The sequence below is a fragment of the Netta rufina genome (assembly GCF_964035555.1).
Source record: "Netta rufina genome assembly, chromosome: 8".
In the NCBI taxonomy this organism is placed as follows: Eukaryota; Metazoa; Chordata; class Aves; order Anseriformes; family Anatidae; genus Netta; species Netta rufina.
Window position 1 is genome coordinate 25212121 of NC_140131.1, and position 15036 is coordinate 25227156.

A 15036-nucleotide genomic window follows, 5' to 3' on the forward strand; every position below is an offset into this window, starting at 1 on the left:
TATAAAGACTGAAATTATTCAGATAGACTAGAAAGAGTCAAAATAAGATAGCTAATGATTAAACCTCTCAGAAGAAATGCAAACATTCTTTTCAAGATTTAACAGGGTTCAAAGAATTACAAGCACATTTTTAAAGGTTTAAAATCCTTTCAAGAAGCAATCTCTCCTTTTTTATTTTGAAAAGGCTAACTCAAGTCTGAGAGATAAGTGTGAAAGCACTTTTCCAATTATACACAGTTCATCTTGTAGCAAGAAATATGAGTTATTCACTGGTACTAAACAGTACATAGGAACTGCCCAAAATTAATTATTTGGTTATGTCATATATTACTACAGATTATCCAAACAATGTCAGTGACAATCTGATGCTTGTCAATGAGCAGACTAGTGACATGAAACAAATTACATTCTAAGAATACAAAAATTCCAGCAGCAATAATAAGGCAAGCACAAAGATAACCAGTCCTTTCTCTTTCTTGTCTAAATTCCTTTTTTTTTTTTTTTCTCTTCATTTTCCTCCAAGTTGGCTTTTTTCCAAATATGCTGGGTTCATGGTCACACACACTATGGGATCACTGGATTATTTCACAGTAAGAAGAGAGATAAGAGCATCTTTAGCTACTGCTGAGGGAAGGAGAGAAAAGAAGGAGAGGAAAGAAGGAGAGAAAGCCTTGGAACAGAAAGGTGTTGCTTCTTTGGGGAATGTTATGAATTCATTCCATACTATAAACTAACATAAGATTTATGGATACTCAACATTTGGTAAAATTCTATCAACAGCAGGCTGAGACACCGACTGAATTTTAGTTTTTAGAGGATTAATCCAATTGAGTATTTAATGTAAATACTGACAAACAGATCTGCTACCAAAAATATATTTGGATTATTTAAAGAAAGAGATAGTGCTACTAACTGTATTAGTAATTATTACTTTTCAGTAAATTACAGTTATGAGTTGCATTTTAATCACCGCATGAAACAAACAACAGCACTTGCAGTCATACATACCCTGTATGGTTTTCTCTTCCTATTTTTCAAAGTCATACACCCTTGGAAAATCAGGTCCTGTTAGTTCAAGTAGTTCATTTTCTTATTTTTAGATCCAGAGACCCCCTGCTTAACTACCACTTTATTGAAAAACAGTAACTCCAATGCTACTCTTGGTTTCTAGCTGACTAAAGATAGAACTACCATATTTAAATAATTTTGAATTCTGAAAATAAAATATAGACCTTGTTGCATAGCTGCTAAAAAGTAGGGGTGATGGAGGAGAGCTGATGTTTTGTGAGCTAAACCCGATCCTTTATTTAGGCAGCAGTGAAAGTTACAAGTAAATTCACCAGTTATTAAGGACAAGAATTTGGTAGAAGCAATGAAAACATCTTACTTTCCACACAACAGCAGCTCAACACATTTGGAAAAAGAAAGCTCTCTCAGGAAGCTTGCAAATGAAAATTGAAATTACTAGTGTTAATAATTTGCTTGAGTCACAAGACTTGTGACTCTTCATGTCCTAATCACATAATCATTATTTATTTTTCTAGATAGCATTCCCTGGCATCTTAGAAACAAGTGCCAAAAACTGTTGTGGATTATTTTAATGCAATTATATTGCTTAATGAAATAGTTTAACATCAGTTTTCATTGTAATTCCATAAATTAAGTAATATTATCCCCGGACATTCAAAAGAACTATTTGACATGTGGGATGCTATTATTAATTGCTTATATTTGAAGTTTGATTTAAAGATCATCTACCATCAATGTTACCCTCATTAAAGACGGGGGGTGGAAGGAAAAGATGTAACGAAAGTATACAGAATGTTAAATCTGGAACTAAGAATATTTATTCTACAAAATATAGTTATTTACTTTATATGAAAAAATAGAATATGATTAAATATCCCTTATGTAAGAATAAATATAACCTTATTATGATTATGATTATTATTAAATCTTTCTAGGGCAGAAGACAGCTTAAAAAACTACCAGGAAAATATGATAAAAAAAGAAATTCAGATGTCCCTATAGTTTTGATTCATATCAGGGTATTTATTATAAATGACTTCTATAGATTCCTAGCATATGTATGTTTTGTATAAACACTTTGGTGTGTTCAGTTTCAGAGCAATGAAACAGTCCTTTTCAGCTTCCAACAATGCAAATGCTTCGACATCATTTAAAAGACATCTCTAAATTATGAGTCAGAGAACGGTTTGAGAAAAAGATCTCATTTAAGCTTCATAAAAGAGGCTAGGCATGCCCCCTGCGAAAATACTCTGCTTCAATTCAGTAAAAACTATGATGCTGGAAAAAGAAACAAATATAAAAGGGCTAATGAGAATGAGATATAAAAGTGGACATTCTAACAACTTACAAACAACACTAAAGTTAAAAAAAATAAACAATACCTCTGTCATATGACTATAAAGATACCAATACAGACAAAAAATGTTAATCAATTAAGGTAAAGGAAGCACAGTAGAAGCAACAGGACCATTACTTAAAAAACAAAGATTGTGATAAGTGCTGGTTTGTCAGTTTGCTCTTAACAGTTTGATTAGGCTATCAAACATGTTTGGAAGTGGAAAAATGGTAAATGGGAAAGTGGAATGTTATACCACATCGGTTATCAAAACACAGGTTCTCACAGATTCTTTGACAATTAATTTTCTAGATAAAGGAAATGCACGTTATCTGTATGAAAGAAAAGCTTTGTGCCTCTACCTTAAAATATTAGTTAAGATCAATTAAAAGCTAAATACTTGAACAGTACCTGAACTTTAAGTCAGGTGAAGACTTTCTCAAAAAGAAGATAACAGCTTATAATAAAAGGGAAAGCATCAGACTGGAAGCATCACCAGTAATGGTATTTAAGGACAAGTGTTGGACTGATCCTATTTACAGGGTAATTAATGATTTTCATACAAAAGACTGGTATGTGCTAATGCATGGACATCCTTGACAGAAAGCACATCAAAATAATAATAGAAGGTAAAAATGGATGATGTTGAAAGTGAAAATAGCCTGAATGGGAAGAACATACAAATAATTACACATTTTATTCCCACAGTGATTTCCTAGTATTTTGGTGAAGAGATACTGCCAACATCCAAAATGAAAAAGAGTGGTTAAATAAGAGGAACCAACAAGTTTTAAGGGGGGGGGGGGGGAGGGAAGGGAACTGGGGAGGGGAGATGAAAAACCTACAAAGTAAAAAAGAGGACAGAGCAAAAAAATTTATAAAATGGCATAAAAGTGTATTTAAAATACCAATTTTCTGCTTCTAAGAACTATTTTTTATTTAAACAACTACTCATTTTCAAGAACAGAATAAAATGCAGTTTATTCTGTTGAACAAAACCTTGAAAACAGCTCATTTGTCACTGGGAAGAGCTGGAAAAGATGCAGCTGGGCTGAGCATTAGCTGAAGAAGTAGGAGTAACATTTCACAACAAACTAGAGAAATGAAAAAATGTTTATTACCAAACCACCACATCATCAAAATTGTTAGTATTTCCTAATCCTCTGTAATATATTATTTCCTTTAGTGGGAATAAAATTAAAAACAAGCTATAAACAATCTATAAACTGATTCTTTTTAATTGAACATACTAAAATGTAACGGGTAAGTTCAGAGCCGTACTGACAAGCCCATTTATTTCAGTGGAGTTAAACCTTTTTGTTACAGCTTAAGATAGTGCTACAGTAGTTTGACAATGATTTGCAAACTTCCCTTGTAAGCAGCTTTCTGTTAAGAAAGTTTCATGCTAGCTTACAGTCCTAAAATATGAAAAGTGTAAACACACTTTACTACTTCTTCCCATTTCAGTCATATGTACTAGATATTAGAAAAGGTTTCTGATTTTTCACGGTAAAGGAGCCCACTTCTATGATCTGTATTTCCTTAACTTTTATACAAGTAGAAAAAGCATTTTCACAGGACTTCTACAAATTATCATCCTTACATAAATCTTTTCTTTAGACATTAGCCTCTGATTAACACCAAATGTTTTTTGAAAATTAGAAGATTCTTTATACTATGAATTTCCCTTATCTATTATGGCAGTATATCTTCTTCAAAGAAGTCCACCAGATTACTTAAACACAAACTCCCATGCCTCAATCATTCCAGATACTTGCAAATAAATAACTACTCTGAGTCTTTCAGATTTCCCTCGATTTTTCACAAACCTAATAATAGGTTTCTTGATAGCTTTTTGATGCAATGAGGTCATGTAATGAAAAGGAAGAAAAAGATTTACAAAATAAAATGAAATGAAAATTATTTCAAAGACTGTGATCAAACTGTTACTGAGCTGTGCAAGGCATTCAACAACTTGTTCTCTGTTAGTTCAAAATCTGTATTAACAGATTAGCTAGAATATTCTTCAGGCTGCCCCTGTGGCTCAGGTTTGTAACATTCTCTGTGTGCATACTTAAGAAGTCCTAGCAATGAAAACTACTATTACAGTATGAATCCAGTTTTTAAATAAAATGCCACTGAAGTCCAATTTAAGCAAGCACTGTGTTGTTTAGGTTTTTTGGTCATGATCCAAGAGAGATGAAAATGAAGTTCCCCCATCAAGCTGGGAGATCCATGATTTTTCTTGTTTAGATGAATTGCTGACTGGCACTGCAGAGATGTTGCACTGACTGTGCACCCTGGAGTTATTTTTTTTTTCTTTTTTTCCCCCCAACTCTTTTTCATTATAACTGAAGTTTTAAAAATAGAATAACAGACAGATGACTGGCTGTATACAAATACTTGTATTTTACCTCAGAGTTTCATAAGCTGACAGAAAGGAAAATGTATTTAAATACAGTTAGGTTTCAAAAGAAACTAATTAAATATAGGTCATTCACCCTTTCATACCTGTTTAAACAGTTGAAGATTAACAGCAGTTTCCAGGAACTTTTTAGTATTACTGGAACGATGCTTCACAAAACTCTTCTCACAGAAAGTTATAGGCTCTCCCTAAAACAATTTGAATGGAAAAAAGTTAGTTAGTAACTACAGGATAAAAAAGTGTTAATTTATTTAACCTTCCCCATTATAAATTTCTAAATAGCCAATACATACAAAAAATTCCCTTTTGAGCAATCTTGATAATATAAACACAGACAGTATCAACAACAAAAAAATCATACATTTTAAATAGTTCTCAAAATACATGTTGCAGTTGAACCTCTGGTTTATGAAGCTTTAACATCAGTCTACAAAAAACACGTTGCAAGGAAAAAGTAAGTAGTTTACAGATGGTTCATGTTACCTTTATAGCACTCTTCATTAAACATTTGGAGGAAGTGGTTCAAAGTTTAAGGGATAGCAGGTCCTCTACTTCAAATAATTCAACATGCATTACTTTGATTCAGTGGCACACAAAATAATCAACACTAACCAAAAAATCTAATTCAATCAAAAATAGGAATCTGTCAAATAATTTTTAAATTCTACCACAACCTGAGAAGATTGACAAATATGCTACTGATTTAACAATAAATTATTGAAATAAACACATATTTTGACATTTTTTTTCCACAACACCAAAAACTACAAATGTTATGGAGAAAGTCTGAACAGATCAGATTAGCATTTATTGCAATAATATATTTGCCCAATACGGCAAAAGCACACAGCTTATAGTTTATCAAAAACCCACATCAAAACATTTGGATGATGAACAAATGAAACAAGATGAATAATGAACAAAAAAAGGAAGAAGATGAAACAACTGAAAATTAAGTCTGTTGAAAATCTTACTACTGAAAACAACACATTTAAAAAAATAAAGATTTATAAACCATCAAATTGGATTCTATGTTATCCATTAGTTTCTTTTATAATTTGCTGTATTCAGTGTGCACATACCACTGGAAATTACTGATGGGCATTCTCTCAAATTGTTATTCTTATCATTACTTTGTGATAAATATTTGAAGCTGTTAGATTTAACTGAATAAGTAATACGTACATTAAAATGTTTGTGTAGTTCCTGACAGACATGAACTGATTCCATTATAAAGCCAAAAGGCCTCCCATCCAAGTATACAAAACAGAGTTATCAGGTTAGAAACAATTACCAAATGTCTTTAAGACAGAAAAACTGGAATCCAGCTAAATTCCACATCTAAATCTACCTCTAGGATATTTTACTGCCCAAAAGCTAAACACCCACAACAGAGTAAGACACCTCAGCCACTCAAAAGAAAGATCAAAGACACCTCCTATATTGATCTTCATGATAATGAAACAGGAGTCTTGTCAGACTCCAACTGTTAGCCACTTTGAAGACAAATTTATTCGTGCCCATTGACCACCATTGCTTTCCACTCTATACCCTGGTTAACTTTAACCGCACATGCATTTGCCTGTCTTTCTGGCATACTGTGCCCTTCTAGAATATGCTTCTAGTATATCAGTAAGTATTTCCTGCATGTGACCTATGTGAGTTTGGTGGGATAGCTCTAAATCACTTCCTACTGCTTTTTACACTTTGCATTGTGTTTTTAATTGGTTCAAGTAAGATCCAATGAAATGTCAAAGCAAAACCACTGTCATGCCATTTTACAATCCTATTCTGATATTATCAAAAGCTTCACTCTTTCTAATTTTTCATAGGCATCTCCACGTATCAAAAATTTGATTTCAGCTATCTTACCACAATACTAAATTCAAAGTACCTAAAATGAAGATAAAGTCTAATCCTACTCAACAAAGCACTTAAGCTCCTGCTTAACTTGTTTTTAAGTTTTATGGTCTGACTTTTTTTATGGAATCCCTGGTTTTAGAAAAGAATTCCCCTGGTTTTAGAAAAGAGTTAAAAGCTTTACATTTACGTAACACAACCCTTCCCCTTTCGCAGGGTTGCTGGAATGCTGTGATATGCAAAACCATCTCAATACAGTATATGGATCAAGTCTCCAGGACAAGCATACAAGTTTTTCCACTTACTGCTTATCCAGAGATAACTGGTGAACGCTGTACACATGCAGGACATGCTGCATCTGCCGAAGAGCTTGAAATGTTTGTGGTACTTTAAACAGCACTGCCTTCCTGACCCACTTTGCATTAGCTGATCTTGAGCTCCTAAAGACTCTTGTCTTAAGAAGATGACCTCAAGCTACTTAGCAAATTCAAAGTGCATCAAAACAAATGAAATAGTCTCCAGTGAAATATGGTGGTACGAGACATGGTGTTCCTGAGGGCAGACTCTCTTCTCAGTTCAGTCGTTCTTCCAAAAAATTTCAAGACAACAAATGAGAAAAAAAAATCCATATTTATATATTTCTTTACCACAACAAACAATTTCTGAAAATACAGAGGCTATGTGGGAGTACAAAACTGACTAGATGATGGCTCACAACACACTATGAAACCTTAAATTTAGGGCCAAAGATTGAAAATAATATCATTATCAAGATACACTCCTTAGAATAATAAAAACCAAGCAAAGCCTCCACTGTCACTTTCCAAAATGTCTTGGGAAAGATGAAAGACAGAAAGGAGAGGTTATCTCCCAGTAAAAGAGCAAACAGCGACTCTTGCTCTCCCTTTCACAACAGCCTAGGAAGAGAGCACAATCGGCCAGCTCGACTTGATGGCACCTCTCCTGCCTGAGCCATGGAGCAGAATGCCAGGAAATGGTAGTTCACCACACATTTTTAGTGCATGGCTGTATTATTTTCCCAAATGCTTTTCTTTATTACTGGGTGCTTCAGATATTTAATAAGTACACATACATTGGTGCATCTGTTGCCTTATCAGCAAAGTTCAGAAACAGAATAACCAAAGCTATTCTGCAATTGAAAATGTATTTTAATCTATAAAGGGTTCACATTCCAAAGCCATCCATGTTATTTTAGTTTTCTTAAAAAAAAAAAGAGTGAGCTTAAAGCTTCTACCTATTCAGCATATGAAAGTAAGAAAAAACATCAAAACTTGTAGAAATTCCAGACTGTTTTCTGAGTATCTGCTGTAACTACTGAAATTCCATTAAATAACACAGTTAACTTCTCTCTCTTTAATTTTCTCCATACTCAATGAAATTGCTTTCCAAATAAAACGTTAACAAATCTTCAAGATGATTACTGCAAACATTAGGCATTTTGAAGTGTTATTTTAAAATGAAAATATTTATTCAAATAAACAAAAATAAGTTTTGGACATAAAGCTTGTAACATTCTTGTTTCTGCAAATACAGCTGGGTACCTTTAGAAACGCTGAGTTTTGGAGGAATCCTCCACTGATATTTAACTACTACACCATCAAATGGCCCTTTCCGTATTGATCTACAATGTACTTTCAAAACAAGTTCGATCAAAACCCAGTAGGGACTCTATACTGAAAAGTAGACAGCTAATACTCAGACCAAACAATCCATGCCCAAACAAGATATCTGTCCTTTTAACAACAGTTGCTATAGAATTTTCCTCCCCTTTCATAGCTTGCCACACGCAGCAGGCATTTTTCACTCTAAGCTACATTCACAGTTTAAGCAAGCTATTTATGCGGACCTCAATGGAACAGGAAAACAGAGAGCTAAAACTGTGCTGTATTTTTAAAAGAAAAAGTAATCTTGATTAGAAGGTATGCTTAACTTTAAAAAGGAGAGTGAACATTTTAATTATTTCAGAAAACATATCTTTCCAGCATGAAATGACTGGCATTAACTATTTGTATTATTGCTATAATTAGTACAGTTTCATATGGTAGTTCTTGCTTATTACAAAAAAAGAGCATAAGGTAGGTATAACTTCCTTTGTATTGCATCATTTATCAAAAAAGCTTTAATCTCCATGACTGATTTATATTAATATTCTTATTTTTACATGGAAATTCCTCTGTTTAAAAGCAAGAAAGTAAAAAGATGAAATTTCAGCTGTTGGCCTGAAATACAAAGATAAACGTCCAGGGAATAACAGAGTATGACTTCAATACTACTTCTACTTAGAAAGGTCCCATTTACAATTGCAAACAAATTACTCCAAAATTTGCACATTTCTTGCTATTTACCTAATCAACAATTCAGATGAGCTGATACTTTTTGCAGTCACAATTAAACCCTACTAACACTGCTATTAACTTCTATATTCAATAACAGACCAATACAGTCCTGAATGCAAATTTGGCTTTTAACACGTAAAATAAAGTTCTTATGGAAATAACAATAAAGAGGCATAATACATGTAGATATTACACAGGAGGGCTATGTATTTAAACTCAAACTGTGTTCTGGCATTTTAATACTCTTTCTTCTGTTTCTGCACCCTACTGCACTTTTTATGCCTAACTCTTGCAGAATAGACAAACAAATCTCATCCATTTCAAGACACTTGTCCTCAAAAGGTTTTGTTCTGAAAGTTACAAGCAATCATTGCTTACACATTTCCAGGCATTCAGGTACATTCTGAACCTTAAAATATCTTTTTTTTTTTTTTTCCCCCTATAATATAACATTTAATTGCATTATTTTGCTTTCTTGAATTTCGAATACAATACCTGGATCTGTTGGAGCACTGATGTCATTAGTTTAAAAAGTGTCCGTATTGGCCCAAAGCACTCCAGTTAGCATTCAATTAAAGTGAGGTCTGACAGGTTGTGCTATCTCCAAGGTGGAAGCTTACCCATCCCCCTGGTGTGCTGATCAGCCTATGAACTCCTGCTGCCGAGAATTCCAAACCATGCCATTAGCCTTTGCTCTTCATTTCTTAATTTCTGATGATTGATGTTACAATTATCATAACTTAAACCAAAGTTATCCTGGTTTATTTCTTTTGGTTCAACATCAGTAACATCAAGAGCTTTCATGATTTTTTCCCCAGAAGAGGAGGTGATTTTTTTTTCCAATGACTATTTTTTTGCTAGCAAATTCTTGAAGACAGTTCCTCAAAAGTAGAAAATAACTTACTGTTTCTGATATTCTACAGTCTTTCAATAGATATGTCTTAAAGAAATAAGATTTATTTGAAATACATTCAAAACATATTTGTCTTGTCATGATGGATTTTATTTTAATTTTTAATCAGACCTACATTTCCTCCTGGTGTCTGCTACCACCTTTCCTGCTTTGTTCATTTTCCCAGTGTTGTTAAAACTAATCTCTATTATGGTGAATACTTCTACACTGATAATTATTTTTTTCTCCTTCCCCAATCTCTCACCTACCCTTCCATCTCTAGACATAGATTGTCAGTGGAATATTGTCTGTTTAAGAATTTCTATACCACACTGTGCTTAATTATTTGACCATACAGTACATATTTAATAGAAAAAAAAATCTAGTCTTCTCTGTCACCTGCAAGGTTTCCACGAGTTCATTTATAAGACCAACTTTCATTAGCCATCATAGCGTTGCTAAAATGTTTGACTGTCATGGCATGTGATACAAAGGTGCCTGAAAACCACCTACAAAGAATGTGCAAAGTAAAAAAAAGCTAGAAAAAAAAAAAAAACAAACAAACACAATATTGCCCATACATTGGATTGCCAAAATGACACAAGCTGCACAATTATGAACTTTGTATTTAACTCCCACCTCTGCCTGCATTTATGAAACATGCAATATGATAATAATAAATCATAATGATAAATTCCCAAATGCTGGACTACTTAAAAACAGGAGCAACAAAAAGTTCAAGGCTAAGCTGTGACTACTCAAGCTAAATATAATTATGATTTGTATACGCATCTATACAGTATAAGCAGCACTTATGTCACAATACTCTGATCATTGCAATGTCTCAGCAGGGACAGACTCGAGATCAGAACTCTTCGTGATCACTGACATTGCAAATCACACAATGGCTCCTACTGCAGCTGCTAGCTAGGCTAATACAACAACATACTGATATTCCACTGAGAAAATTTCCTTCTGAATACACGGATTATTTTTCGTCCATTCATCACATGTAAGTGACGTCAACAAAGATGAAAATCTGTTTAATTTTCTTTTTCTTTTCCCTATCAAAATCTTGTAATGGTGATCAGATAGTAAAACAGGCTATGAAAATAATTTTACCAGTCATCCTGATCTATCATGCATGAACTAGATTCCTTCTGTATTGAAGTAAACCAGAAAATGAGCTTCAGCTAGTGTGGGGATTCAGCAGTCAACACTGAAATAAGAACCACAATAAAGCTAGGAATGCACACTGTGTGGATGTCAGGTCCTTAGCACCAACTGTACTGATTTACTCTACAGATCCACTATTATTATGCAATAGTTTCTAATGTAAAATGCAACTTCTTATAAAAATATTTTTGGTTGTTATATCAAATTTGATTTCTCTTTTTTAATACAGTATTGTGATTAAATTGTACAAAACAACTGTTTCTGCTTTTCTTGGAAACTTTTACTGCATTAGGATTTTTATTACCATTTATTACACAAAAAAATATTATCACCTATATGTATCGTGTGTCACAATTCCTGCCTGAATTAGTCAAATTTTCCATATGGTCTTTCGGAGTCCCATGAACTCCTTTCAAGACCCCCGAAGCTTCCCATTTTCTCTTTCACCAATCACATTATTTTCAATAATTGCTAGACGTTTGTTCAAGACATATTGCTATACCAGGGAGAATCTGTCCTATGCTGAAAACAAACAGTTGCACAGAATGAGTGTTCAGTGTGATGAACAGCGTTTGGAGCGAAGAGAAGTGTTGGATGAGTACAGACACTATCAAAGCTGTTCTTTACTCAAAGTGAATATTAATGACAGTTGTTTCATGTTTCAAGTTAAAATCATACAGAACACTCTGTTGCAAGGAAAATAGTTCACATAAACATATTTTTCAACTTACAAGCAAGCAATAACTATCCAAACATAATTTTATTTTTCATTAGGATGTTTGTGACCCTAAAAATGGTAGACCAAAACCTCTCAGGTCTTGATTTTGAAAATATGACAAGTTTATTTATAGCAAAAGTATTTCAAAACTCTATAGAAAATATTCTCATTCAGGTATACCTCTTACATAGTTTCCGCGTGAATGCTTGAGCTCCAGAAAGAATGTAAATGAAGTCTTTGGAAACTTTGGTTTAGATTTTCACTATTAGATCTAGCATCATGGACTCCAAGAAAAAGATTGTATTTTCCTTGCAATACCAATTCACATGTCCTAAGATTCCTGACAAAGTCCCAATACAGGCAAACATGATTGGATTTTTTGAACCTCCCCATTCTTCACAAGGCATTGAACTTAGTTCAAAAGGATCATGGAAAATGAGTCAAACAACCAAGAGACAATTCCTCTTAGTGTCTATTAATCTGGATTTTTTTCTATCACAACAAAAATTCCGTAAAATACTATTAGTTAACACAATATGAACACAGCTCAAAAAAACTTAGACTTTTTTTTTTTTTTAAATAAATATACACACTCTTTGTCTTTGGACAAGTTGATGCCAATCCAAGATACACTGGTATTTGCCAGCAGACAGTATTCTGAAATAACACATGAAAAACAAAACAAAACAAAACACCACCACCAAAGGCCACAACAGTTTCATAAATACCTTCTCTTATATGTAATAAGTGGAGCCAAAAAAAGAAAAAAAAAAGCAAAAGAGAATAACATAGAAAGAAAGGCTGTAGAGTTCACTTTGACAAATATTTGCCAGCTGAAATGATACATGGTGCACTACTTCCAACACAATGCAAATGTACATCTTTCAAATATGGCAGCAGAAACTAAAATAAAATGGAAAGCAGAGCTGAATTCAAGAGATGCTAACCAGAAAACTAAAGAATTTGCATTCAGTTCAACAAACTTACCGTCACATAAAGCACTGTCTCCAGCCTATTTCTGATCAGAACAGAGGTTAAGGCCATCAGACAGACTGACATCATTCTGTTTGCGTACACTGAACGTAGACTAAGGTACCTTTTGATGTAACTGCTTGTAATGCAAACTGCCATGAGTTGACACTGACCAGTGTCTTCATCTTTAGACTAAGGGAACAATTATACAACCCCTTCCAAAGCAGTGTCACGTAATGCCAGTATAGAATAAATTACAACTGTTTTGTTGAAATGATCGATTTTAATGAAACTCATACTGTGTTGAACTCATGACTTTGAAAACAGGTACAGTTGTTTCAATATACTATGCAAACTGATTTTCCATATCAAAAGAAAACTGTAACAAATGTCAAACATATATACTTGGACTAAACCCTTAAACATTACTTCATTTCTACACAGGTTACCTTTTTATCTCAATAGTTTTCTAATGCTTGTTAGTGGCATAGATACATAGACAGCTAGGGTGTAAAATGCTTATGTCAAAAAAAAAAAAGAACAAAACACCTCAAAGAGAACCACTTGCATAGAAAGAAGACCCTGCCATGCTGTTATTTCGGTATGTTTCCTCCAGAAACTTATCTCATCTGGAATCAATGACCATTCTATCCATTTCCATCAAGGAACACCGCACAGTTCCCTGCCCAAGGGATTCAGCCAACAGCATCTCAATGCATTTTTATCAAATGAAACTGCTATCAGTAGTTTGCAAATATCATACAAAAGTAATTTGAAATTAACCTCCGTGTTGTTTCTGATGAATTTTTTTTGTCATCTAGTAGGCTCAGTATGTGCCACCCTCAAAAACCAGAAAGGATGACACATTAACCTAACACATTAACCTACTGAGCACCAGCAAAACCTCAGGCATACAAGTTCTGATGGGATGGATTGGGTTTTCATTTCTCCTATCTTCTCAGTAGAATCAAGGTAAGTGTATAAAAGTAGAGATGTGTGTTTGACTCATCATATCTGGCTTCTGCTAGGAAATAATAATAATAAGAAAACTTCTGGCCTCAAACACAGCAAAGCCTCTGTATGAAGTGCAGAGGAAACTGAGTCTCTGTAAGGCACAACCTCTTCAGTTCTTCAGCACATTGGACAAGGTAAACTGTACGTATTTTCATGAATACAATCCAATTTTATACTAAATAAATTCTAGAAGTGATACAAATAAAAAAATGGCTGACTTTGGACAACTATTCATTTTTCAGTACAACTCACCATCAGGAGGTATTAGTGTCTTCTAAATTGCCAGCATATCTTTTACTCAGAGTAAGATTTAAAACATTTTCAGATTGGGATAATACATCATATTTTTCCTGCAAAAGAATGAGCCTGTGCTCTTGTAAATTAAGGAAAACAGTTGTCTTACTGGTTTGTATCTTAGTGCATCTCTGTAGGATCCAAACAGTGCTGCCTGTGCCCGAAGAAAGGCCTTGGCTACTCCGTCACCCGTAGCTGTAGACTGCTTTTTCAGTTTATTTTTCAAGGCCGAGACCTGCATGACAGAGTGGAACAGTTAAATTAACACCTCAGAAATTGGTACAGCGAGGTATGAACCCAATCAGCAGGCAAACCATGGTGTCTACAGGTCAGCCAAAAATTCATCCTCCTCCTTGATAGCTTATCTTTTTAACTGCAAAGAGCACCTGCTGGTCTGTTAATTGAAATGAAGGCAGGGGATGATGGTAGAGTGCTAATGCAAATTGGTTTATGCTCTCTTTTTTTCCCAAGGCCTCTTGACATAAATAAGCTTAATTATTTTACAGTAAACTGCATGTGAGCCACTTTTCTGCAGATCTTTTTCCGATCATAAAATTTACCTTTTCATTTTGAATGAAGACAGTTGGATATTTTCTATTGATATTAAGGCCGCTTATTTTTAAGGATTTCTAATGCTAACTTATGATTCAGTTTTAGGGATTTTTTTTTTTTTTTTTTAATATCAAATTACTATCTTACATCATTTCTCATGCATCATGGGTGTAGCTGCTACCGCTGTCAAACAGTTGAGAAAAGTTTGTGTAAACTCAGTAGTACATTACTGTTAGAATTGTCCTTGAAGATAAAACACATGAAAGGGAAAAAAAAAAAAAAAAAAAAAGGAGAATAATGTTCTGATTAGGCACCTGTAGTTAAAACAAACAAAACCAAAAAAAAGCTATTCTTATTTTAGTGCTTGACATTTCTTTGGAAGGAGGTCTCTTCTGTTTTCCTTTTTCTTGG

General features: G+C 33.8%; 1 protein-coding gene across 1 annotated transcript in view; it reads right to left on the reverse strand.

Annotated features, from left to right (window-relative positions):
- DENND1B (DENN domain containing 1B) overlaps window positions 1-15036 on the reverse strand; it is a 158368-nt gene that overhangs the window by 32607 nt on the left and 110725 nt on the right. Inside the window, exons 13-14 of the mRNA XM_084291384.1 lie at window positions 14183-14308; window positions 4877-4978 (exon numbers count right to left, since the gene is read on the reverse strand). Of these exons, the coding sequence (XP_084147510.1) occupies window positions 4877-4978; window positions 14183-14308 (228 nt within the window). The remainder of the gene's footprint in view (window positions 1-4876; window positions 4979-14182; window positions 14309-15036) is intronic.